This window comes from Strongyloides ratti, scaffold srae_chrx_scaffold0000006 (genome assembly GCF_001040885.1).
Source record: "Strongyloides ratti genome assembly S_ratti_ED321, scaffold srae_chrx_scaffold0000006".
Taxonomy (NCBI): domain Eukaryota; kingdom Metazoa; phylum Nematoda; class Chromadorea; order Rhabditida; family Strongyloididae; genus Strongyloides; species Strongyloides ratti.
Window position 1 is genome coordinate 128,760 of NW_020171514.1, and position 27,268 is coordinate 156,027.

The following is a 27,268-nucleotide window of genomic DNA, read 5'->3' on the forward strand; positions in this document are numbered from 1 at the left end:
ACTTGTCAAACAAGAAACTTACATCACAACCGAATTTATATTCAGAAATCTCTGTGTGTAGAAAATCCAAGAGATAGTTATTCACTAGACATATGTGGACCAATTAACTTGGGAAGTAGATGGAGATATATATTATTGATGGTGGATGTATTCAGTTCTTATTGGATTGCAAGACCATTGATCCAAACTACAAGTGAGGAGATAAGAGAGGAGATGATGGTAATATTCTTAAACAGTGGTTATCCGAAGCAAGTCCGTATGGATAATGCTAGTTATCTACGTAGTGAGAAATTATCTAAAGCACTTAAGGAGTTAAATATTGAAGTATCTTTTACAACACCGTATGCTCATAAAGGAAACACAAAGGTAGAAAGAGGATTTCATACATTGGAGAGCATGTTGAGTAAATGCATGAAGTTAGACAACAATAACAAATCATGGGAGGAATTTCTTCCTGTCTGCACTTACTATTATAACACTGCAGCGATGGATGATTGCGGCACTACACCATATGAGTTGTTTTATGGAACTTCACCAAATGTTCCAGAAGAATCACATTTAAATGCTAGTCCAGGATTAGTAGAAAAGGATATACAATTAGCTGAGTGGAAATACAAATTGGCAATTGTAAGAAATACAGCTGCGGCCTTAAAACTAGATAGAAAATTAAGAAAAATGAATAAAGTTAAAAATTGGATAGAATTTGAAATAGGTCAGAAAATATTGGTAAAGGATATTACTAATAAAAATAAATTTAAAGAAAACTATATAGGACCTTTTACTATTCTTGATATGGACGAAACTACCTTATCATATAAGAAAGGAAGAAACAAAATCTTCAAAGTACACAAATCGGAGTGTAAACCTTACAAGGAGAGTCAAGATTTATCCGTGGATGAGTGAGAATTAGACTTAATTCTTGTCAGGATAATATGAAAATATCTCTTGAAAGGATAGTTATTGGGATTATGAATTATCAAAAACAGCAAGAATCACGGAAAATAGTTAATTTAATTTATTATTATGAAAGTATTAATATTATATTTTGTATAATTATTTTTATATTATTAATTGTTTAATTATAGGGGTTTTTAATTGTTATATAATTGTTATAATTGTTAATTGATAACTGAGTAGTTATCCTAATAAACTATATTATTGTTACAAAGTGATCCATTCTACAATCTGTCTTGGGAACGCCAATCTCAATATACTTATTTTTACTTCATATAGAACAAGATTTGCTAATATACAGAAGGGAAAAAGTCAGACTCGAAAGACACTTAAGAATGGAGGAAAGAAATGTACTTCCCTCACTCAATGAAAGCTTTCCAAAAGAAGAGGCCATGACTGCACCTTCTAGTGACTATGACATTGTCAACCAAGGTAATAAGGCTATGACTCACTACCTAAACTCATCGAACTTGAATGGATCTGATCAATCGCATTCAGCTGTGAATCTCAATCAGCATGGTGTGAATCTCAATCACCAAAACATAACCCCAAATTCCAACACTAGGAATTTCTCAAGGTGTAAATTTCAATCACCAAGGATCAACTCCTGATCCAGGAAGTGCAGGACTGATGGAGCTAATACAAAATCCTCAAGCCTTAACAAGCTTGATTCAACTTCTCCAACGTCTCGTGCCAAATGATAACAGAAGCACAAGCTTTGTTACTGCTCAATCACCACAACCTCAACCACACGCTTACAAAGCCTTCTCAGGAACTGAGCAGAGTGATAGAAATTGCATGTACCCCCTAGAAGTGGAAATAAACCTGATCTTTTCAATGAAGACAAAATCTTCACTTCATGGTTCATCAAATTTAAGATATATGCGAGACATTTATCCGAGGAAAAGAAACTTGAAACCCTTATTATGCTACTAGATGGTAAACCACTGGATGATCTGGAACTATACCCAGAACTCCTAGAAAATTATGAAGATCTGGTAGAACATCTTCAACTCAACTACAACCAAAAAGAAACCAGAGAATCTGCAGCAAGAGAATTACAACTACACCTCAGTGTAAAACCAAAGAGAATAAACGACCTAGATGATTATGCTGCGAAACTGGAAAAGCTTGTAGACACAATTGAAAGAGGAGCATCCAAAGAATCCATCATGAGAAGGAAACTGGACTTTCTTGTAGACAGTATACCAAATGAATGTAAATCCAAATGTGTAGGAATAAAACACTCAAATTTCCGTGAAGCTATCACCTACATGAAAACAATCTGGAGCTATGATCTAACAGCTGTCTTATCGGCGAAAGGCCACAATAGTATCCTAAATAGAAATCCAAATAATGCTTCAAAAAGCAATGACAAACAAAAAAGACCTGATAACCCAAATGGGAAAGATACCTCTAACATAAAATGTCATGGTTGTGGGAAAACGGGACACATAAGACCTAGATGTCCTGAAAACACAACAAACAATAAAACTGGTAACAACATAATCAATACAGGGAAATATCAGGTAGAAAAGGTGCAAAAAAAAATTGAACAATTAAAGAAACAAGAACTCATAGCAATTGAAATACTGGTAAATGAGGTAAAGGTTGTTGCATTGTGCGACACCGGCACCAATGTTGTAACAATACATCCAGACTTGGCTAAATATCTTGGACTGAAAAATAACAGAACAGCTCACATAAGCACTATAGCTGGAAAGAAATGTGAGAAAATGTCTAATCACTCTCTGATAGTGAAATACAAAGACAGAAGTACAACTATTTCAGAAACCATGATTGCAATGCAACCATGTTCGTTCTCACTATACCAATTGATTATAGGTAATCAAGTCATGAAAAATTTAGGACTTGAGATAGACATCATAAATCTATCGGTAACAACTAAAAAGAAAGCAATACATACATCCATGATGATCCAAGAAAAGGAAGAAACCTTTGATAAAACTGAATTTATCAACTCCATAAAACAGCGTTTCCCAAACTCCTATGCCAAATTCAAAGGAGATGCTGGGCCCAGGAAAGTATACGTTGAAAAGATGAAATTTGAGAAAAAATCACCTGCACCTATGAAAATGTACTCTATACCAAAAAATCTAAAAGAAGAACACACCAAGTTAGTGAAAGAAATGTTAAATCAAGGTATCATTGAACACTCAAGTTCAACAAAAATACATCCTACATTGTTACTGAAAAAGCCAAACTCAGAAGAATATAGATTTTTATTTGATGGCAGATTGTACAATCAACTCATGATAAAAATAAATAGTTATCCTAATGATGCCAATAAAATCTTTTTAGAAATAAAAGACTTTACTCATATTTCAAAAATTGATTTATCAAATGCTTTTCATCAGTTCTCCATACATAAAGAGAATAGGGAATACTTTGCCTTCAACAGTCAATTAGGTACCATGCAATATAAACGCCTAATCATGAGAGGTAAGAATTCCACCATTCTTTTTCAGTTAGCAATGGAGCGCACATTTAAAGAGATAAAAAAATACATAAAGATCTTCGTTGATGATGTAATCATTTTAACTTCAGGTTCTTTTGACTTTCATCGTAGCATCTTATTTAAATTCTTTAACATATGCAATAATCTTGAAATGAAAGTATCTTTAGCGAAATGCCAATTTAATGCAAAATATATCAAATTTCTTTCATATAAAGTAGGACCCAGAGGCATCACTCCATGTGATGAATCTGTAGACAAATTAATAAGAAGATATGTACCTACCAGTAAAAAGGAACTCTACAACTTCCTACAATCAGCCAGCTATTTCAGAAGATGTCTACCAAATTTTGCCTCCAAAACAGCTGACCTATTCACTCTAGCAGCTGGGAAAAACAGTAAAATTGAATTTTCTAAAGAAAATATGGAAGCCTTCGAAAGCATAAAGGAAGACTTGATTAAAGCTTCCAAACTTGCCTTTTATAATCCATCTTTTAAGACCTTTCTAACAACTGATGCAAGTAACAATGCGGTAGAAGCATACCTCAGTCAAGTTGATCCTAGCACCAATGAAGAACGGCCAATAGCATTTTGGTCTGCAAAACTTCCAACCACCATCAAAGATCGTTGTCCCACATACACGGAATTGTATGCCATAGAACATGCACTAAGATACTTTGGATACTTGGTTGCAAACATTTCACTTACCATTAGAAGTGATCACAAAAGTTTAGGTAAAATCATGACCACAAGTAATAAAAAATACATTGAGTTGCTACACGGCATTGACAGTCACTTTTGCCACATCACATACATACCAGGTTGCAATAACCAAGTGGCTGACCTATTGTCACGCCTAAATGATCCCAAGGAATGTAACAATATTAATACATCCATCACTTCTTCTCCCCAAGCAATCAAACCGTCTCAGTTGACAGAAAGTATAGCGCAATTATGCAACCGCATGAATATCGCTGAAGAACAGCAACGTGACGTCAACATCCAGCACGCTCTGAACGATGGACACATAAATAATTTCAAAATAGCTACACATGATCAAGAAATCGTAAAGATTAATTTTGGTGGGTGTGAGAAAATATACTTACCTTTAAAATTAATTCATCCAATTCTTGAACTTGCTCATGACTTCAATAACCACCAAGGTTTCAAAAAAATGACAAAGATGTTAAACTCTTTCTATTCTCCCTTTTTCAAAAAGATGATTAAAGACAAGGTCAATTCATGTGACACATGCCTAAAACACAATGTCATACCAACAAAACATCCGATTCCTAAAGTTATTCCATCCTATGAAGTTATGGAAAACCTAGTCATGGACTTCTCAGGACCCCACTCAGAAGAAGGAAAATACAAAGAAAAATACCTACTAGTCATAGTAGATACTTCAAGTAAATATCTATGAACAATTCCAATGACCTCCACCACAGGAGAGCAAATAATCGAAGTTCTTACAAAACTCTTCTTAGAATATGGCTTTTGTAAAAGTATCAAAAGCGACAATGCAAAATACTTTCACAATGACAAAGTCATGTCCTATCTTAAAAGTTTAAACATAGAAGTAATTCACACCACACCCTCACACTCGAGAGGAAATGCATTAGCTGAATCAACCATACGATATGTATACCTAGCAATAGGAAAAGCCAAAAGTCAATTCAAAGAATCCACAGTCAGCTGGACTGAAATACTTCCATGGACCACTTTCATTCACAACACCAGCATCTGCGAATCCACAAACACCACACCATTTTCTCTAATGTTTTTGAGAGAATCACCAAATCCCCTAAGTATGTCTATGAGATCCAACAACATATCTCTCTTTCAATCAAACAGAACACATGCAGAACAGTTGAGGCTTGCGTCTCTAGCGAAAGAAACAGCAAATCAACACTATCAATCTTACAGAGGAGAGGAAAATTTACGCTTGCCTAGCAAAGAAGATTTCCAAATGAAAGAAAATCAACTGTTCTACCTCAAAAACATCAAAAGAAAAAAGAAATTTGACGCAGCATATGTTGGACCATATGTAGCAGAAAACTTTGATCCAACTACAAACAAAATCAAGTACCACAAGCCCACTGGTAAGAAACTATGAGAATGTCACATCAGCAATGTCAAACTACCAAAGGGAAGCCCCAAACCAGCCACAGAAACTCGTGAACCTGCTATGGAGAATAACAACATGCAGTATGGAACTTGTTCTTGGGTTGGTGAAGCATGGAATAATGACAATGACAAGATTCCATTCCGCAACGATTGTTCAGGATAAATTTGGAACTTGGACTTTTGTGATTTTAATTTTTATATTTTTAAATTTTGGTTTGGTTTATACTGAATAAAACCTTTAGGAAGGTTTAGGACATTGTAAGCAGACGAAATAATAAAGAAAAAAAACGTAAGTAGAAAATAAGAAAAAAAAAATAAATAATTATAAATTTTAAATAATTTTGTATTTTCGTGTTCATTACAGGTAGACGCGCGTTTTTTTGTTGAGACTGTTTTGTTAATAAAGTAATTGAATTTCTTGTCGATTTAGTTTGATTGGGTGCTCCAGTACTTAAATTTTTTACTTATTAATTAATAATATTTTTAATGTTATTTACAAATTTTCTCTTGAAACGACTTTTTTTTGAACAATGTTTTTAATTGTGACATTTTTAGAGGTGAATTTTTGAATTGCGTCAATTTTTGTAACAAGCTTGTTTTCAGTGTATTATCTGTATTCTTTCTCTACAGAATATACAGTTTATAACATACTTCTAATAAGTTGTATACATGAAATAAAAGTTAAATACAGCTTGTTAGTTTTTTTTATCTTGTACCACTTAACCGGGATATATATATATATACTTTTTATTAAAATTTATATAAATATATAATAATATATAATATATATGTGAATAATTTTTTTTTTTACAATATATTATTAAATATATTTATTATTTTATATAAATAATTATAAATATTAATATTAAATTATATATAATAAAATATTTAATTAAAAAAATAAATATTTAAAATATAAACTTTTTCTTATTAAATAAAAGTGATTCCAAATCCAATTTTTTGCTTAATTGATCAATAAAAATATCTAAAATATTAGATACATGAGGTACATTACGTATATAAAGTTTAAATACTTTATTTAATTTCATATATAAACTTTCACTAATAATATAAGTTAAACGTTCTGTTATACCAGTTGAAAATTCCTAAGTTGTTTTTTGTAAATTTATAAGTTTTTTTAATTCAACAAAATATTTGCTTATTAATAAATCATTAAATAATTTGATAAATTCTTTATGATATATTTCTTTATCTAAATTTTTTGTTGTAGTATTTTCATTACAATTTTGTAGTATATTATTATTATTATTATTATTTGTCATATTATAATTTTTTTTATTTATAATATTCTCTATCACTATATTTTTTCTAGTATTTGCTTTTCTAAGATCATTTTTATTTTTTGTAATATTGAATTCCAAAAATGTTTCTTTTATTTTAGAAAAATTTTTTAATATATCTTCATCTTTTTCTAAACCATTAATTATTGTATTTTCTTTAAATATTTTTATTTCATCTTTTAATAAAAATTCATTTAATAGTAAATTTTTGGAATTACAGTTTGAACAACGATATATGCAATTTGATATATTTATGTCATCATATGTAGACATATAATATTTATGTAAACATTTTTTCTTCTCTTTAGCAAGCATATTCAAAAATTTTTGTTGTATTTTTAAATTTATTTCTAATGCATCCTTATCTTTTTCTGATGGTATTATTAAGTTTATAGGATTTGATAAAAAACATAAATTATCTTTTGGAATAGAAGTTTTTTTTTTTTGAATGATACTTCTAATGATGAGGCACTTATAATTTTTTTGAGTGATGTAATAGAAGAAGTTGTATAATATAATAATGAAAATCCAATACTACCATCTCGATTTAATCTGCCAATATTTTGATAATAGTTAGAAATTGTAGTAGGTAAAGCATAATGTACAACAACACTGCAACATTTAAGATCAATTCCAATTAAATTACCAGAAGTTGTTATAAAAGCAATATTATTATTTGATTCATATTTATCTCTAGATTTTTTTTTTCATATTTTGTAAGAGTAGAATTGTATGTTGTTACAGAATAACCATTTTTTTTAAATATAGTAGTACATTCTTTAACTTTTTTCAAACTTCTAACTATAACTAATACTTCAAAAGGTTTTTCTTTAAAATAATTTTTTCGTATTATTTGTAATCTTTTTATTCCATTGATATAATTACTTAGATCAATTAAAGTTTCTTTTCTAATATGTATAATAATTATATTAGATTTAAAACATGAGCCACGAAGTGTATTATAATTTTTGATATGACATATTTTGCTAATTTTAGTGATTGCTTTAATTATTAATGAACCAGAACAAAAAATAAATTGTGTCTTATTTATAGTAATAAAATAAGTTAATAATTTAATATAATTAGGTCTAAATGTTAAACCATGATCAAATGTTAAATGAGCTTCATCAACGACAATTCTTTTTAAAAGATTTTCTTCATAAAGTGTACTAACTATAATGCGGCAATCATCACCAATGAATGTATCTGGTGTTGTAATAATTATATTATATTTTTCACAAAATTTTTTTAGATCATTTAAACATTCTTCAACTAATAATTTTTTTTCACTTTCTTCAACATTTGAGTTTAATGCAGTATATGGTAATTTTGCATTTGTACAAATTGATATATATTGATCACATAAAATTAAGGTTGGCAAAATAATAACTGTTAATTCATTTATTTCAGGTATTATTGATGACAAAAACATTATTGTTTTACCACATCCAGAAGGAAAGCATAAAAAGATATCCTAAATATATATAGGCGAGTATTGAGTAGGTGAAATTATTTTCAATTTTTAAATATTTAAATAACTTTTCTAATAGAGAAAAACACGCTGATTACGAAAAACGTAATCATTTAAAAAAAAATTTCATCTTCATATAGTAAAAGCTTCAAAGAACGCAAAAAATTAACTTTTTTATTTTTAATAATTTTAACATAACATTTTGTACATAGGTAAAAAATGGCTAAAAAATTTGATTTTCATAATAAAAAGATAAAAAAATTAACATTTAAAGCCTTATTTGGTCAAACAAGTATTTTAAATTGCCATAACTTTTTTCAAAATTAGAAATTTGAGAAAAAGAAAAAAAGCCTGGACTTATTTAAATTCTCTATCGAATGACTATGGATTCATAATTTTGTGTCTTCTGGTCCCAAAGTTACAGAGGTTTGTTTGTTTTTATACCGTTATTTTTACCATTTTTTTTTAAAAAAATTGCATTTGAAAAAAATATTTTAATGCCAAATTTTAGATATAGCTTTATTTTGGCCGAGATATAGCCGAGAAATTATTTTTTAATAAAAAAAATTTGAAAACATAGACTTCATTTAATCTATATTTGGTACAAACAAATTTTAATGCGAGTTAAAAATAGCCAAATTTTTTATTTAAATTAATATTGTAAAAAATATAAAAAGTAATTTGAAGATACTTTAATTGTTTATGGAATGAATATAATTTCATAACATATGGACCAGGAACCTTCAAGATATTAAAAAACCATTTATTAAAAGTAAATTTTAAGAGACTACTTTTAAAACGAAATATTTATAGACCAAATTTTTAAATAAGCATAATTTTTATTAAAATAAAAAATTTCAATTTAAACTTATTTAATATGATATATAATGCTGATTATTATTTTTAAAAAATAAATAAAATATTTTTAAACTATTTATACTAAAATTGGCTTTTTTCATATTATAAAAAATCCTTTTTTTAATGAAATAAAAAGTTTATAACATCTTATTATCAAAACAAAATAATAAAATAATTGTTTCTTTTTCTAATTTCAAATAAAAGATAAAATACTAATATACTCTAATAACTGAAAATATTAAAAAAAAATCCACCTATATGCTTAATAGTATATAATATCAAATAGTATCAAACAAAAACTAATAACATCCTATTTTAAAAAGTATAATGATTTCAAAAGTAAATATAAATACACTTTTTTTATCTTTTTATAAAATAAACAACAATTAATGCATATATATAACTTTGTATAAAATTTTTTTTTAAAAAATATTAAAAAAATTATTAAATTGCATGAAAATAATAATAATTAAGGAGGTATTAAAATAATTTGCTATACAAAAATCAAATTAATAAATGATTGAAAATTTTGTTATAATATAAATGACATATTTATAAGTATTTATTGTTAGATATAAACAAACAAAAAAACGTTTTTTATCTAATTTTAGTTATAAATATCTACTTTCAGATATAAATATTCAAAGCGATTAATTTTAATTACATTAAAGTTAAATTTTTTAAAATTAAATGCATTTATTTTTATCACAACCTTACTTTAAAATAAATTAATATATTGAAATAATGTATTATAGTGTATATATATTATTTTTTAATAACATATGTAAAACTTTAAAATGGCAATAACTAAATATAACTTATTAAAGGGAAACATTTTTTTTTAAAGTATATAATAATTATAACCTATATATTTATATATTATCTTATAATTTTTACTAATTTAATTACAATTTAATATTTTAGAAAAAACTCTATTTATAATTATTTAAAACGATTAGGAATGTTCAACTTTAATAAGAAAATTAATGTATCTGTATCTAGTGTTATCAGTAACCACCATTTTATAAAAATTTTTGAATTTTTCAATGATATTAAAAAAATTGTAGTTAAACTTTCTGATAAATTGAATTACAAGAATACTGCGAACAATTTAAAAAACAATGAGGATATTATGAATAAATATAAAGAAAAAATATAACAAGCAATCCACAAAACAAAAGTTGATCATATGCTTGTAAAATACTATTTAATGAAAAAAGAAAAACCAGATGTCTATAAAAGTATAAAAAAAGATTTAAAAAGGAAAAATATTAAAAAAGCTCAAGATTTATTAAATATTGAAAAAAAAAAATCAACAGACAAATAGATTTCAAAGACAAAAAAGTGTTGAGTTTTTTAAATAAGAAAAACAACAAAATTACTACAATTATTGAAAATATAAACAAAGATAAATTTTTTTTTATTTTTAATCTTTTTGTCACTAATTAAACAATTAATTTAAAAAAAATAATTTTCAGATCTTAAAAAAATAAAGAAAAAAAATTCAAATGTAGATAGTTTTGAAGAGATGGAAATTGAAAAACTTAATAAAGATAAAGGTTAAAACATTTTTTTTTTTTTACATTTAAAAAAATTATTTTTTAGATGTTACAGATGAATCTAATACAAAACATATGCACATAACAAATAATGTTGTCATTCAAGAAATAAATTAATATTTTATAAAAAAAAAATAATTAAATTGTTAGTTCAAAGTAAATTTTTTTAAATATAAACAAATAAATTTAAATTTGAAAAAAATAAATTTTTAAAGCAACAATTATGATAGTTTTTTTATTTTATAAACTAAAAATTTAAATTTAAAAAATTTTTTATAAAATTTGTAGTAAGCTGTTTGATAATAAGTTATATTTTTAAAAATTTAAATAAAGTTTATTTAACTTAATTTAATTTAATTGTATTTAAATAAATTTTATATATACAAATTAATTTAATTTTTGAGTAAAAAAATAAACACTTTGCAGTTATTTTGATTAAATATTTTTTTTGTTTTTATTATTTAAATTTTATTTTTTAATAAATAAATTAATAAACTACAAAAATTTAATATTTTTTATTTTAAGACTAATAGTAATTATGTTTTTGAACATTTACTTTATTTATATTGTTATTATAATAATAGTCAAAATACAAATTTCAATAAATAGAAGTTTTTTAAATTGCAATGACAATGATTTGGACAAATTTACTTTAGAAATACCAAACATAATTAATTGTAATGAAAAATTATTTTGACATCAAGAAATGAAACAAGTTATAAAATTCAATGCTACAACTAAAGAATGTCTACCTGTAATGAAATTTTTGTATGTTTCAAGTAAATATGCTATTATTATGAATAAAAGTAGTATTATTAATAAACATGTTTTATTAATACACTCAAAAAACAAATTTTTTGATCATCTAATTTGTTTATCAACAAACAAACTTTATTTCAAGTTTAATAATAGATAATTTTTTTGATATTAACAAAGAGAATTATTGGTCTATTGAACAACTTGACGACAAAATTTATGATCCACTTTTTTTAAGATCATATACAACCACCACCAATCTTACAAAAAAAGCTTTTTTGCTGAGAATACAATCTCAACTAACATTGAATTCTTTCATTTACAAATTAAATAAAAATATTAACAGTATTGAATTATACAAAAAGTTTTTACTTTGTTACTGAATTAGAACTTAGTAATAATCAAGTTATTATTGAAAGAGAATATGAATTCTTAAAAAATGTAACTAATACTATTGGTAATAAAATATTTCAATATTTATGCTATGAAAACAATAAGAAAACCATAAATATTGAAAAAAGTAATACATTAGAAGAAAAAGTTAGAGCATATCTTCAAAAAAGTAATGTAACATGCAAAAGCAAAGATGAATTTGGAACATATTAAGTTGAAATATGTAAAACAGTAGAAGCAGATAAAATTTATAGAGATCATTTTATTAAAGATATATGCTATAATTTTATGCCTATAATTACAAAAAAAGGAGAATTAATGTTTGCAGACAAGGATAATCATTTGCATCATTACTTAGAATCAAGAAAATGCAATAATATGGTAAATGAAAAATTATTGGTTTATAGTACTAATGAGAAAAACAATGATAGATTATTGTATGAAGTTATTATAAATTGGATTCTTCATAAACTTCATTTATATGACAAAAAAATGAAACTTGGTTGGTGGACATTAAATTTGCACAGCATTGGACATTTTATAGTTGGTTTATTATTAATTATATCAATTCCTATTTCAATAGTAATACTTTACTATTTAATTTTACTTGGACAAAAAATTTATATTTTCAAAATTATTTCAGTTATTTTTAATACAGTATATGTAATTGGAACATTTATTTTGAGAAAAAGTGGAAATATACTTTTAAATGTTAGAAAGGACATTAGAAAACATTATAAAATATTTCCAAACAATTCAACTATAATAGAAGAAATGAGAAATTTAAAAACTAATACTTAATTTATTGTTTTATTATTTTTCTAGAATAAAATTTTTTTAATAATGGAATATTTTCTAAAAATTATAAAAATATAGTTTTGTTGCAAAAATTTTTAATTTTTATTAATTCGAATAATAAGTATTAATAAAATATTTAATATTACCTAATTAAAAATTTTTCTTAATTATTATTTGAGTTTTATTTTTATAAAAAATAAGAATTAGTCAAATAAGATCACTTGAAACTTTAATAGTTATCAAATAATTTATTAAATTTTAAGTCTAACAAATATACTTTGACCGAACTATATAAATAGCGATTATTATAATTATTAAATTATTAATTTACTTACTATTTTGTTTTTTTAAACTTTTCTAAAGTTTCTTATATTATTGAGTAACTTCTCAATTATCCTAATCCTTATAATTATAACAAATTAATTCGCTTATAAATAATAGTTTGGTTTAAATACAATAAAATAAAATAAATTAAAATAATAAAAATGATTATTTTGTTATCTTTTTATACTTAGTTAAAATCATCTTTTTATGTTTGATTACTTAATGAAAACTTTTTATTCTCTGCTTTTGTTAAGATAATGATGAATTCCAGATAAAATCTAAGGTTTATGTTCTATTAAAAAATATTTAGAAAGAAAAATAATATCTAAAAGATCGTTGATATTTTATATATGGCTTATACGTCAATAATTTTCTGGTGTCCACTTATGGCAAGAAACAAGGCCAATAGATTTATATTAATCTTTTATTTATTTTATTATCGTACTATAATATTTAATATTACAATTAATACAATACAATCATAAAATTACTTACCCTCTATCCGAGGTCTTACAATTAAAAATAGCTAACTTAGAACAATACGGGAATATACCCTTAACCCCTATAATTAAATAAATTACAATAATAATATCAATTAGGACATGTAAGATAAAAATATAAAAAATATAAAATATTTTAACAGAGATACATATTAAAACATGACATAAACTAAAGTAAAAATAAAATGACATAGCGATGACCAAAAGATGACGAAAGTGAAGTATTGGGCTTTTCTGATTTCAACAATCAATTATACCTCAAAAATGCTTACTATTTTACTCCATCTCCCTTAAAAGCTCAATCTCACTCAAGAAAAGAACCCAAATCCATAATATCATCACTATACTAATTTTCTAGGTCTACCCCTACGACGTTTAACAACATCTTGAGTTTTACGAGGTCTACCTCTACAACGCTTCACAACACTTTGAGATTTACGAAATCTACCTCTAGATCTCTTCTTAAGATTAATATCAGAATTATTAATTGTTTGTAACAACTCCTTCTTCTGTTTCTGCTTATCACGTGTTCCTTTCTTATTAGAATCTTCTTCATTTAATATTTTCTTTGGTTTCTCTTTTACCTCAACTACTCCTTTATCGATATTTGATTTCTTAAATTCATTTCTAATATATTCTTCTTTACTGATGTGAGTAATTATTTTAACTTGAGAAACATGACAACGTTTGATAATATTACGTTGATACTTTTTCGTGACTAGTGGTTTATACCAGACTGTTAAAAAATTTGCATCCACTACTTCAAACGGTTCCTGGTAAACGTAATTGAGTTTTGAATCCCTTATTCCTTTCTTCACATATATCTGAGATCCTATTGGAATCACATCTTTCTTAATATCTAATTTATCTGCATACTTCATACGATTATTCAACATAGTATTATACATGGCATTATATGCCTCAAATGTCCCCAATTTCAAGTCATGATATTTTCTATCACGATCAATTACTGTAGGTTCAACATTCTGGCAAAACTCAAATGGTAAGTGGCATTTAGATCCCATAAATATTTCAAAAGGGGTTTTTCCAGTCGTTGAATTGATGGAAACGTTATAAAAAAGGCTGCATTTTCAAGAACATCTGACCATACTTGATTACTATCTATACATCTACCAATTGTTTCCTCCAAAGATTTAATAGCTCTTTCTACAAGCACGTTTTTGTGAACGTTAGCATCTGCGTACTCTATCTTTATATTCTGAGTTTCTCCAAACTCTTTCATCTGGGAACATGTAAAATAGGTTGCCTGATCAAAATGTAATAACTTCGGAATTCCGTATCTGTTGAATACTGTTTTAAGAGCTCTTGCAATTGTAGAGAAAACACAATTTTCAATAGGAATCGGCATCCAGAATCTACTACAACAATCTACTACTAAACAAACATACTTGAAATGATTCTTATGATTAAGCTATGGTCCTGCCAAGTCAACTGCATATGCAACCCTAGGTTGCTTGTACATCAATATCAACTTTCTCAACTTGGGATTATGATGTCTATCCATTCTTAAACATGCTTCACAACTATCTTCAATACTTTTCAATACTACAAACATTCTTGGGTTAAACCAACTCTTATTAAGAATTTTGAGAATTTTTGAAGACTTAAAATGTCTATATGCGTGAGCTCTAAAGCAAACATTTTAAATTTCACTCTCAGGAAGGAACGGGATAAAACATTTTCTAGCGGAATTTGTGAAAATTCCATATATACCTTTTTAACATTCAATATGGTACTTTACTTTAAAATTATCGTCTTTTAATTGACTATCCTGACTTTGTGCTTCAATTAGGTGATCAGTGGTGAAACTTCTACCAACATTATCATTAAGAACATTATTATAAAAAACAAAAATTTTCTTATCCATAATTTCATGTGTTTTATCATCTGTTCCATTATCTACTTCACTACCACCAGTAGATTCATGCTGTATCATTGTTGTTACATAATCATTTCTAGAAACTGTGTCAATTTCAACTTTATCTTTTAATTCCATATCCCTTGAAAAAATTCTCCTTGGTCGGGAAAGCAAGTCTGCTACTTTATTTTTAAATCTAGCAATATAACAAATATTCAACTGGAATGGTTGTAACATATATAACCACTGACTGAAAGTAATGTTAGTACTATTTTCAATTAATTTAATTAGACCTTTATGGTCTGTATAAACTGTGTTTATGTTGCCAAGCAGATAATATTTGAACTTTCTGCATAGGTGTACAATTCCCTCAAGTTCAACGTAAACGCTAAATCTATGCTTCTTAGTTTATCTTCTTTTCATTGACCAAAATCTTACTGGGCAAAGAATTCCTTCCTTATTCTTTTGCGTAATAACTCCCCCATGAAAATGAACAAAAGAGTCTACAAATATTTCAAATGGTTCATCAAAATTAGGGTAAACTACAGAACAATTTACAATATCATCCTTCAGTTATTTAACCGCATTTTCTTAAGAATCAGTCCAACAGAATCTATTTTTAGTTGATAATAACATAGTGAGCGGGTTACATTTTTCAGCATACGATGGAATTAAATTACTGAAAAATCCTATCATACCAAGAAAGGATTTAACACCTGTGATAGATTTTTCAATTACCAATTCTTGAATACATTTAATAATAGATGCAGAAGGTTTAATATAATGCTGTGTAATTTCGTGACCCAAAAATTCCAATGATTGATGAGCAATTTTACATTTCTTAGAGTTGATGGCTAGTCTACAATTAGTTAAAGCTAAAATTACTTTAGCTACCATTCTCAAATGTTCCATAAGATTCCCAGATGTTTTAACTAAAACATCGTCGAAATAAGTTTTTGCACTTCTATCTAATTGTGCATCTAGCAAACACTTATCTATACACCTTTAAAAAATATGTGCCGAATTAACATATCCAAACGACAGTTTGGTGAACATAAATGTGCCTCTATGAGTATATAAGCCGAATCTTGGCTAGTCTTTTTTTTTATAGCAATTAGTTGGAAGGCTTTCTTTATATCCAGAGAACTAAAATATTTGAAATCATAAAGTCCTGACAAAACTTCACGTAAATCAGCTACAGGGTATCTATCGATTATAGTAATCTTATTAGTTGGTCTCATATCACTACAGAGTCTATAAGTATTATCACTTTTCTTTATTAAAATTATATTGTGCAAATAAAGCGTATCGCTTGATACAATAATTTTATTTTTAATTAAATAATCAAGTTTTTCATCCATCAACTTTTTCAACTTCTTAGGAACTTGATAACGTACAAATTTATAAGGAATATCTGTTGTAAAATACTGTTTAGGAGCCTCAAACACTGATTCTTTATAATTTTCACTATCCTTTTTAATCTGAGATAACTCAGGTAATATTTCTTCTAATTTACTTATTATATCCACATGATTCATACTTGGTTCCTTTAACGTCAAATTATTACAAGTACGTGAATAATCTTTTATAACTTCTATTAAATTAATTTCCTCATCATTTATCTTAATGAGATGGGAAGGCAAATCAATTTTCATATTAAAACATTTGATAGCTTTTATGTCAAGAATAATATCATACAAATCATCTACCTCTTGGTCTTTGAAACATAATAATTCAATTTCTTTACAAACCTTTTTAATTTTTATGGGAATTTTTACTTTTCCTAATGGTTTAGATACTGTGCCACATGATTGTCTAACTGAAATATCACATGGTTCCAAAATAAAATTATATCTTAAGACTATACTTTGTCTTATCGTAGCTACATTTGCTCCAGTATCAATAAGTGCAGTATATTTTGAATCATTTACTTTGACTTCAATTAAAGGTAAACCATAATCTTGAAGACATGATAAATTCAAGTTATGTTTATAAAATCCAGAATTTTTATTATTGAACTTAAATTTTGTACTTTCAGAATTATTACTAGATTCATTATTATCTCTACCATTATTCGTATTATTCTTATTCAATCTACTTCTACATTCAACATATTTATGACCTCTTTTATGACAAAAAAAACAGGTGCCAAGGAATGTAGTATTCTTAAATGAGTTTCTATCATTATCTTTGTTTCTTCCTTTCATGTTGATACTTTTGGCTTCATTTTCCAAATCCAGGAAAGCTTCAGTTAATGTTTTATATCTAAATGAATGGTTATGGAATCTTGTCCATAAATCTCCTTTCAAAAAAGATTCAATTCTAGAAAATTGATAATCCATGAGAGCTTGTTCATCCATTTGTGACACTGAAGCACTAACTAATGAAGTCAATTCCTCTAATGATTTAACTATATATTCTGGTTTATGATCCAAAACAAAATTGCGGAGTTTAGCACGAGCATTCTGCATGGACATTTGTGATGAAAATTTATTTAACAAAATCTTCTTAAGTTCATTGTAAGTAACTCTATGACCATCTTTCTCTAATTTCAATAATCTTAAGTATTCACGAACATCCTGTCCAAGTTTTAATTTAAGAATGAGTAATCTATTATCTTCAGGAATATTGTCTATTTCCATACATAGTTCAAAATCTTTAAGCCATATTTTAAAATTTTCATCTTTAGTAGAAAAGCTTTTTAACGCATGCCACGATGGAACAAATGCCATTTTCTTATCTTTGTTTTCTGTAATATTTCTTTCACTTACTATTTGATTTTCAATAAATTTAGAAATTAATCTTATTCTTTCCTTATCTCTTTTATGAGCAAGTCGTAAGTTCGCTTGAATCCAACTGTTTCGTTGTTCCTCTGATATTTGGATTCCAAAATGTTCTTCAAGCAATGTATCAAAAACTTGTTTTATAATTAGCCGCTCTATGATAGCTGTACTTAAGCAATATCAATATCCTTTTATCTTATAATAATAAAGAGTTATGTATGACACTCTAACAATGTGTCTATACTTTTATGCAAAGATTTTATCTAACCTCTCAGCAGTAGCTTGGTCTGACAAACAATAAGATTCTAACCTCTCAGCAAAATTTAGTCTGAATTCCTTTGATTCTAACCTCTTAGTAAAGCCTAGTCCGAATATCCAGTACGTATACAGTACTTCTAACAATTACAAGATTATACACAACACCAAAGTATTACTAACGCTAGCCTGATCTCCTTTGCTAGACTATATCACTACAGGTAATCTAGATCCTCTACCAGAATCAATAATAATGACAGTCTTTATAAAGTGATAGGTTGAGTCCACAAAGCCTATTATCCCAGAAAAATAATATATAAAAGATCGTTGATATTTTATATATGGCTTATACGTCAATAATTTTCTGGTGTCCACTTATGGCAAGAAATTAAGGCCAATAGATTTAAATTAATCTTTATTTATTTTATTTTCGCACTATAATTATTAATATTACAATTAATACAATACAATCATAAAAATTACTTACCCTCTATCCGAGGTCTTACAATTAAAAATAGCTAACTTAGAAACAATACGGGAATATACCCTTAATCCCTATAATTAAATAAATTACAATAATAATATCGATTAGGACATGTAAGATAAAAAATATAAAATATTTTAACAGAGATACATATTAAAACATGACATAAACTAAAATAAAATAAAATGACATAGTGATGACCAAAAGATGACGAAAGTTAAGTATTGGGCTTTTCTGATTCCAACAATCAATTATACCTCAAAAATGCTTATTATTTTACTAGAAAAAAACAGCGTATTTAAAAAAAAATAAAACAAAAATTATTTGATTTTATATCTAAACTTGTTATAAACTTCAACTTTGATATTTTTCTAAGTTTAATAAACTTTTTGATTTATTTTTTTAAAAAATTAGTTTTTTTTTCAAAAATTATGCCAAAATATTTTTTTTTTTACAAAAGCAGTTATCATAATTAGTACAATTTTTTGATAATATTTTTTTTTTACCAACAGTAACACTCAACTACTTTCAATATGGCTACCATTTCTTCAAATAATTCTCTTTTTTAGATGGTAAAATAATTACAATTATAGATTTTTATTCTTTTTTTAGAGCATGGAATACCAGAGATGGTGAGAGTGAATGATATGGATACTGATGATAAACTTTGGTTGCAATGACCAAATGATTATGCTTATAGATCCGGGTAAAAAAAAAATATGAGGTTTTTTTGAATGCAAAAACCTTTTCAAAACCATTCAGCGGACATTTTTCATGACGAAAATTTACAAGATCATGCATGGAGAAACGCAGAAGGAATATCAGAACCGCCACTTTGTAGCAAAAAAGTAAATGAAAAAAAAGGCAAAAGAAGACAGTAGAAAGAAAAAAAAGAATATCAATTGGGAAATTTAACTAGGAGATTTCTGTCTGTCAACGAAATCAACATAGAGGAGATATCTAGACTGTCAACGAAAAAGAAAATCGGATAAATCGAACTGAAGAAACAATAAACGGAATCAATTTATAAAAAATACAAGCTATCTCTAATAGCTTATCCCAATCATGGAATACAAGACACAACATAAAAACCACGGATCACAATGGAAGACAAGTTCAGTTTGCATCTTATGGAAAAGATGTATTACTGCTTGACAAGCTCAACTTTCACGGACCTACTTGAATTCATCAAAGACATCGAGAAAAAAGTGTTGGATCTTTTTTCTTCGCTAGGTTATGTCACGAACACAAACACAATAAAGAACTACCTAACATCATTCTAAGAATTCTTCCGATTCTTTAGAAATCAGAAGATAATGATCTCGAAAAAAGAAGATGTGGCAATAGGAAACGCAATATGGATTATGATGGAAAGAATTGAAGAACACTGCAAACGGATCTACAACAAGAAAATGAACAGGAGGAGACAGGAACCGGACATGGTAGATGCACATCCCTACCCCTACTTTTCAATGCCAATCAGGAGGATGGACTATCAACTGGAATCAATGGAGCCGCAAGCCTTCTCCGACTATTCATTCAAGATAGGATTACTCATAATCCTAATGAATGGTGCAAGACTGGAGGTGCTGTACAAAATAAAGAAAGGAGACATTCTGGTATTCAACCACCCAACAACTGGAGAAACTTGATGCCTTTTGAGGTACTATGGAAAACGGAGAAACCTGAAAGCCAACCATGTCTTTTCACCAACGTATTACAAGAATACGCTTAAAGAATACATGGAGAAAAAAAAGAGATCATTCAACGATACTTCGGCAACTCGGAATATCTCAACTCAGATCAATCGCCACTGTTTTTCAACGCAAATGAAAGGAGGTTTACAAGAAGCATCAACGAACTGGCAAAACCAATTTTGAGGAGAAAGGCTGATTTCGGTATGGATATCGAAAATACAACACTCTATTCATGGAGAAGGAGCGTTGCCAATGTAGCAACATACCTGGAACTCAAAGGAGTAATAGTGGAAGAAAGCAGGGATTTTACGGTAAGTTTAAGAAACCACAACAAAGAAGTTTCAAACAACTTCTACACAAGCTGGACTCACATTTCAGATGCAATCAGAGAATGGTGTCAACTCAGAAAGGCGGAGGAGATTTACATTGACAAAGACAAGAACTTTTTCAAAATTCAGCCAATTGGAGATGGATCACAAGAAAAAGAGATGGAAACTGAAGATGAACAGGAAACAGAGATGGCTGTGGAACCACAACAAAATTGAAGCGGAATTAGAAAACTGGAAAAAAAAAAATCCAAACTTTTAGGAGCTGACAACGTAGGAGTATCAGAGAACTACAAAGAATTTAAATTTCCAATGGTCAAAGTTAAAATCAATCCAAGAAAGAAAAGCTTCAACAACCTGAAGATTACTGGAACGGAGAATGGAAGGTACACCTTCAAGACACTGGGGACATTTTTCAACATGAACATCTATGAAAAACTGCTGTGGACATCAACACCAAGAGAGATGGCTAGGAAATTTCTGATGGAAATGAGGAATTATCAAAAGGGAAGACGGATACCAACTGCAAAAATCAACGCAATCATTTCAAGGCTGAACATCATGAAAGACTGTGGAAGAATACTGACAACGCTCAAATTCAAAAGGATTAGAATGAAAGACTTCAGAAAAGAACCAAAGAAATACGAAAAAAAGATACAGGAAGGTTTGGAGGAACTGCAAATGAAAATCTTTTTCAACAAAGAAAATCTGAGCATGGCTGTAAGAATGTCTAGGAAACTCAAATGTATCACTGGAAAGGAGTTGGAAAAAGTCAAAGAGAAAAATGAATCACTTTGCAAGTACTCAAAATCTTTTTTTTCTTAATTATATATTTTTTTCTTTTTTATTGTATTTTTTTATTTCTCGCCCTTTTATTGTATTCTTTTCTTTAAAAAAATAAACTCTTTTTTTTAAAATATTTGTTTTTTTTTTTCTTTTTTAAAAAAAATGCGCATAAAAAAATATAAACTATACAAAAAATTTATAAAAAAAATTTAAATTATGTATTCAAAGTAAAATTAAAAATTTACGTTCAAAATTTGTATTCCAGAAAAAATTCAAATTTTTTATATTTACTAAAAATTTTCAAAAAATTTGAGTATTCCAGCATTTAGATGTATTCTAAAAAGTCGAATACTTTCTATGTAGATTAACTTTGAAAAGATTCATGTGGGCGGTAAATTTAACTGATCAAATTTTAAAACTTTTCAATATAGTACTTTTCTTGCTTCAAAACAATTTCTTATGTACTAACATTGTTATTTTATAAAAAAATAATGATACATATGTTAAATATTTTTTAAATCACAATTTTTTTTTAAAATTAAAAAGCATAGCTTGAAATGTAAGAGGTGACATATGTTTTAAAACCTTTTAGTCAATATTTATTTTACATATTTTTATGGCGTCCATGGTTCTCATCCCTGTTGAGAGATGATGTAGCGGTGTTAGAACTCACCAAGAGAGATAGTTAGGACACAATTTTAGTAATAATAATTTATTATATATATAACGACAAAATAAAAACAAGAAAATATATATCATATTTTACTGGTACCCCTTCCGTGGGACACCAGTCATTTAGGTCTTTCTATCAGCAGAGCGGACTACATTGAACAATACTCATTTCTTTTCATGGTACTTCTTTATTTATAGTACTTCTTCTGTTCTCCCCTTCTATATCTAATGCTGCCTATCGACTGGCATTACTAATTTCAAATTATCAAACATAATACATATAAAAATAAAACTTTTTTGTTTTGCTGATAAGTTCATTTATCGAAAACAATATAATAATTCATAACAGAACAACGTTATCACTTTTAAGATTGTTATTTAATAAAATATGACATTAAATTATTAACTCAAAATTATTCTTTCAAAAACTAATATATAAACTTAAATAATAAATGCAGTTATAATAATTGTTTTACACAAAGAGAAAAAGCGCTCATTTTTTTCCTCTTTAATCAATCTGGTACATGCAAAATTTAACGAAAAAAATTATTCAAATTTTTACTATTAACAAAATGTAAAAAATGAATTTTGCAATACGATGAAAAAAATCGCATATTTCATTACCTTTAAAATACATAATACTTATTTTAAGTAATATTTATATATGTGTAAAAGAGAAATGACTTTTAAAAATTTGTTTTTAAAAAATAAATTTATAATAAAAGTTTATAATATAAAAAAATCCCTAAAAACGATAGACACATTTATTTAAAATTAATTTTTTTATTGAGATATCGGAGCATAAACATAAAAAAAAAGCATCATTTATATTTCTGCAAAATTGTTGTTTCAAGTGATTATGAGTTAAGATTTAAATATTTATAAACAAAGTTTAGTAAAACTGTTTTTCACATTAACATGTTGAAAAAAATAATTTTGAAAGAAGATATAAGCTTTTAAAATTGGGCTAAAAATTTTCTGATTTTTATTAATTTTTAATGTCCCATACTTTTAAAAAAAACAATTTGTCACAAAAAAATACTTTTTGGAGAATTTGAAGTACTACATTTTGGTAGTTTTATTCGTTCTTGAAGTAATCAAAAAATGAATTTTTTTTACCAAAAAATTGTTAATAAGTTATATCTTTTTATAAATTAATTTTTAAATAAGATAATGGGTAAAAAATTATGTAATTTTTGAAGATCTTTTAGTTAAAATTAGTATTGTTTGAAACTAATTTACGGGTTTTAAGATTTGGTCAAAAAAAACTATTAATTAATACTATTTTGAAAATTAATTTTTTTTATATGAACACACAAAATTTTGGAATAAATAATAAAGATAAATTTATAAATTTTAACTATTAACAATAAATCTATTTCAAAATGTAATTTAAAATATTAGTTTTGTTTATGAAACTACTTTATTACTATATAAAAAAAACAATACAATAATATTACTACATTATAATATATAATTTTAGTACAATACTCTACATTTTTTGGTTTTATAATTTGTGACTTTGTAATGCATTAAAAATATCTATTGGAAAATAATTATTATAATATGTATAAAAATATTACAATAATGTTTTATAATTTTACTAATAAGTAAATTATTAAAAAATCATAAAATTAATAATAGATTAATTTATATAATTTAAAAATTTAAAAAATGATATAATTAATAGAAAATTTTTTCTTAGTGTATTATACTTCAAAAAATATAACAAAAAATGAATTTTTAAAAATCTTTATAAAAATGTTATGTTTTTTTAATCAAAAAATTTACCAAAATATAAAAAAAATATAGAAATATTTCTAATAATAAAAAATAACGATAAAATTACTATTCTAAATGTTTTTAAAAAAAAAACATGACAAAAATTCTTAATTTCCATTGTTTTTTATATTAACAACATAAAAGAAACAAATTTAAAAATATTAACTTTTTTTTTTATATTTAAAAATCTTTTTCGATTGTTATATTAAAAAAAATTAATTTAAAATTACTATTAAATTTAAAAAAAAAACATAATAATTTTTTAATATAATATAATCTAAGATTTTTTTTCGTTTGCAAAATTTTTTTATTTATATTAAAAAAATTTATTTATTCTATTTTAAAAAATTCCTTTCTTTAAAATTGTTATAATTTTTAGTTCAGTTTACCTCATCACTTCAAAAGTATGAGTGAAACCGCAGGTTAAACCAGAAAAAGCGCATTTTTTTTAATTGTAAATTTTACTTTTTTATATCAAAAATTTCTAATATTTATATTATTTTATTAATATAATTAAAAATATATATATCTTACAAAGTCCAGCTCTGTGGGCATGCGTGTGCGAAGCTACCGCTTGTTTAAAAAATTATTGGTAATTTTTAACAAAAAAGTTTTGTTATCATCATTGTATTTTACCTCAAACAAAGTCTCTCTCTCTATCATAATAGACTAACATAATAACCATTAGCATTAACAAAGAGAAAAAGACTAATAGTAACTTATATTAAAATAATATATCTAATAAAATATAACCAATTACTAAGAATTAAATAAAAATGACTGATAAATTTGAGGACATCCCAAATGAGTTAATTTTGAAAACAATTAACTCACCTAACAATAAAATTAATAGAGGGAATAATGTAATAACAGACTGGAAAAAAGTCTGTAAACAATTAAACTTATCACTAACTCTTTCTGAAAAATTAAGATCATATGCCAAACAAAAACTTAACTACACTTAGGTAAGTAAAAGTTTGTCATATGATCTTAACAGACGTAGAAGTTGCATAACCGTATTAACAAAAATCTAAAAAATAACCCAACTAAACACATCAAATAACTTTCTAAATACTAACATAACAGAAATAGAAAATAGAATAGAATTAACGATAGAAAACCTAACTTTAACACTAAAGTCATATCAAATAACAGATAACATTCTTAACTTATCTAACAGTACTAACTCAGAAAAATTAAATAACTATAATTCATCAATTAACAGTTACAGTAATAAATCATGTAAAAATAGCCCTAACATAGAAACATATAATTTCCAACAAACTAACATAAATAAACTAAAATTAACAGATGAATTCTTAGGAATTTGATACGATACTTATTTACATAAAGATTTATTACTAACCACTGCATTTAATGATAGAAAGAATCATGGAAAACTGATTCATACTAACTGGTTAGCTGTATGTAGAGATTCAAAAATAAGTGCCACAGAAAAAAGAATAGTAGCTAGGGAAGCAGGAAAACTAGGATATACAGTTAAACTAACACTAACAGAAATTAACAAAAAATACAAATAAATTAGTGACTAGAAATGTGATAACTGCTGAAAATATTAATAATAAACAAAATAACAAAGAAAAAGCAATTCTAACATTCCTAACAACCCCGTCTGAAGCATTAGACGAGAAATTAATTAATCTTGTAAATAACACTAAATTATTAGACAAGATTAATTTAACATTATTAAGAAAGTTAACTAACACTTAGCATAAAATAATTAAGAAATATAACACAGTATTATGTGACACAATAAAAAAAATAGCTTAAAATTTGATACCAAATTTACATTAATAAAATCAACAGCATACTCCTCATACTTAGAAATAATTACTAACAGAAAGTCGACTAACAAAAACAAAAAACAATCCTTAAATAGAAAAAAATCGCAATTAAAACTGTATAAAACTATTATTAAATCTCTAAACATAACTAACACTAATAGAAAAGAAAAAGATAGAGTAAGAATTAGAAGGGCACAAAAGAGATTTAAAATCTACAAACTAACAGAATTATTAACATATTTAACTAACGAAGTAGAGGAACTAGAAATAACCATTAAAAACTTAGAAAATAAACTAGAAATGACTAAATTACTAATAGAATTCACAAAAAAACCCTCTTTAAAAACACTAAGAAAAAATATAATAAAAATTAACAATAACGACCTAGATAACAATGTGGCACTAAACTTCTTTTCCAAACTTTATGCCCCAATTAACAATGAAGAAAAATTAGATATTAATCCAATTTTACATGAGTTTCTAACAAGTACTAAAAAAGAGCTAGATAAAATAGATAGAATTAAAATACCAACTAACGAAGAAATAACCGAACTAATAGATAGAAAAGCTAACTGGAAAGCGACTGGACCAGATGGAATTCATTCCATGTGGTACAAGCACTTTCCAGTAACAAAAAAGGTATTAACAGAATGGGTAAAAGAGATATGGCTTGGTAATACTAAGATACTAAAAAATAGCGATTCTGAGGGTAACATGCACTTAATATTTAAAGAAGGAGACCCTTCTGACCCAGCAAATTACCGCCTAATAACATGCTTAATTTACAAATATAAGATACTAACAGCCTCAATTTACGAAAAATTAGACCCATTACTAACTGACTCCCTAATTTTTCCAGTTGAGCAAAAAGCATTGAAAAGAGGGTGTAGAGGTTGCACAGATGCATTACTGAAAGATGCATCCATACTAATAAATAATAGAATAACAAATAGACAAAAAAATACTAACCTGCATGTTACCTGGATAGATTTTAGTAAGGCATTTGATAGTATAGATCATAGATGGCAAAGAAAAATAATAAACATACTTTCATTCCTATTAACAACAATTAACACATTAATAAAACTAACAGAATCTTGGCATAGTAGCATAATAGTAAATAAAAATAGCATAGGCTCATTTAAAATAAGTAGAGAAGTTCCTCAAAAAGACTCCTTATCTCCTTTACTTTTTTGCATGAGTATAGCAGGCATAGGTTTCGGATTAAATAAAATAGATGGCTTCAAATCTACATTACCAATAACCACAAACCATCAATAGT

At 26.3% G+C, this 27,268-nt stretch overlaps 12 protein-coding genes across 12 annotated transcripts in view; 8 read left to right on the plus strand and 4 right to left on the minus strand.

Moving 5' to 3' along the window:
- The window catches only part of SRAE_X000236300 (Integrase, catalytic core domain and Ribonuclease H-like domain-containing protein), a gene marked incomplete at both ends in the record, with an annotated part of 1,603 nt that extends 700 nt beyond the window's left edge, over window positions 1–903 (plus strand). Inside the window, one exon of the mRNA XM_024645567.1 lies at window positions 62–903. Coding sequence (XP_024499837.1) covers window positions 62–903 — 842 coding nt within the window. The remainder of the gene's footprint in view (window positions 1–61) is intronic.
- Window positions 904–1,289: 386 nt separating this feature from the next.
- On the plus strand, window positions 1,290–4,853 carry SRAE_X000236400 (Reverse transcriptase domain and Zinc finger,CCHC-type domain and Aspartic peptidase domain-containing protein; the record flags this gene model as incomplete). Its single annotated transcript, XM_024645568.1, has 3 exons — window positions 1,290–1,473; window positions 1,520–1,754; window positions 1,844–4,853. The coding sequence occupies 3 exons, from the start codon at window positions 1,290–1,292 to the stop codon at window positions 4,851–4,853; spliced, it is 3,429 nt and encodes a 1,142-aa protein (XP_024499838.1).
- Window positions 4,854–4,979: 126 nt separating this feature from the next.
- SRAE_X000236500 (Ribonuclease H-like domain-containing protein) lies at window positions 4,980–5,720 on the plus strand (the record flags this gene model as incomplete). The annotated part of the gene is made up of 2 exons (XM_024645569.1): window positions 4,980–5,532; window positions 5,602–5,720. 2 exons carry the CDS (start codon window positions 4,980–4,982, stop codon window positions 5,718–5,720), a joined length of 672 nt encoding a protein of 223 aa, XP_024499839.1.
- A 1,793-nt stretch (window positions 5,721–7,513) lies between these two features.
- Window positions 7,514–8,290, minus strand: SRAE_X000236600 (DNA/RNA helicase, DEAD/DEAH box type, N-terminal domain and Helicase, superfamily 1/2, ATP-binding domain and P-loop containing nucleoside triphosphate hydrolase domain-containing protein; the record flags this gene model as incomplete). The annotated part of the gene is made up of 1 exon (XM_024645570.1): window positions 7,514–8,290. One exon carries the CDS (start codon window positions 8,288–8,290, stop codon window positions 7,514–7,516), a length of 777 nt encoding a protein of 258 aa, XP_024499840.1.
- A 3,162-nt stretch (window positions 8,291–11,452) lies between these two features.
- On the plus strand, window positions 11,453–12,696 carry SRAE_X000236650 (Hypothetical protein; the record flags this gene model as incomplete). Its single annotated transcript, XM_024645571.1, has 3 exons — window positions 11,453–11,552; window positions 11,849–12,064; window positions 12,110–12,696. The coding sequence occupies 3 exons, from the start codon at window positions 11,453–11,455 to the stop codon at window positions 12,694–12,696; spliced, it is 903 nt and encodes a 300-aa protein (XP_024499841.1).
- Window positions 12,697–13,858: 1,162 nt separating this feature from the next.
- SRAE_X000236700 (Ribonuclease H-like domain and AT hook-like family-containing protein) lies at window positions 13,859–14,886 on the minus strand (the record flags this gene model as incomplete). The annotated part of the gene is made up of 2 exons (XM_024645572.1): window positions 13,859–14,503; window positions 14,629–14,886. The coding sequence occupies 2 exons, from the start codon at window positions 14,884–14,886 to the stop codon at window positions 13,859–13,861; spliced, it is 903 nt and encodes a 300-aa protein (XP_024499842.1).
- Window positions 14,887–14,949: 63 nt separating this feature from the next.
- On the minus strand, window positions 14,950–15,633 carry SRAE_X000236800 (Hypothetical protein; the record flags this gene model as incomplete). The annotated part of the gene is made up of 2 exons (XM_024645573.1): window positions 14,950–15,141; window positions 15,280–15,633. The coding sequence occupies 2 exons, from the start codon at window positions 15,631–15,633 to the stop codon at window positions 14,950–14,952; spliced, it is 546 nt and encodes a 181-aa protein (XP_024499843.1).
- A 354-nt stretch (window positions 15,634–15,987) lies between these two features.
- Window positions 15,988–19,719, minus strand: SRAE_X000236900 (Reverse transcriptase domain and Aspartic peptidase domain-containing protein; the record flags this gene model as incomplete). Its single annotated transcript, XM_024645575.1, has 5 exons — window positions 15,988–16,391; window positions 16,439–18,348; window positions 18,448–18,528; window positions 18,922–18,989; window positions 19,663–19,719. 5 exons carry the CDS (start codon window positions 19,717–19,719, stop codon window positions 15,988–15,990), a joined length of 2,520 nt encoding a protein of 839 aa, XP_024499844.1.
- A 515-nt stretch (window positions 19,720–20,234) lies between these two features.
- Window positions 20,235–20,653, plus strand: SRAE_X000237000 (Hypothetical protein; the record flags this gene model as incomplete). The annotated part of the gene is made up of 2 exons (XM_024645576.1): window positions 20,235–20,360; window positions 20,402–20,653. The coding sequence occupies 2 exons, from the start codon at window positions 20,235–20,237 to the stop codon at window positions 20,651–20,653; spliced, it is 378 nt and encodes a 125-aa protein (XP_024499845.1).
- Window positions 20,654–20,818: 165 nt separating this feature from the next.
- Window positions 20,819–21,160, plus strand: SRAE_X000237100 (Hypothetical protein; the record flags this gene model as incomplete). The annotated part of the gene is made up of 1 exon (XM_024645577.1): window positions 20,819–21,160. One exon carries the CDS (start codon window positions 20,819–20,821, stop codon window positions 21,158–21,160), a length of 342 nt encoding a protein of 113 aa, XP_024499846.1.
- Window positions 21,161–21,361: 201 nt separating this feature from the next.
- SRAE_X000237200 (Hypothetical protein) lies at window positions 21,362–21,766 on the plus strand (the record flags this gene model as incomplete). The annotated part of the gene is made up of 1 exon (XM_024645578.1): window positions 21,362–21,766. One exon carries the CDS (start codon window positions 21,362–21,364, stop codon window positions 21,764–21,766), a length of 405 nt encoding a protein of 134 aa, XP_024499847.1.
- Window positions 21,767–26,286: 4,520 nt separating this feature from the next.
- On the plus strand, window positions 26,287–27,267 carry SRAE_X000237300 (Reverse transcriptase domain-containing protein; the record flags this gene model as incomplete). The annotated part of the gene is made up of 1 exon (XM_024645579.1): window positions 26,287–27,267. One exon carries the CDS (start codon window positions 26,287–26,289, stop codon window positions 27,265–27,267), a length of 981 nt encoding a protein of 326 aa, XP_024499848.1.
- Window position 27,268: the final 1 nt, after the last annotated feature.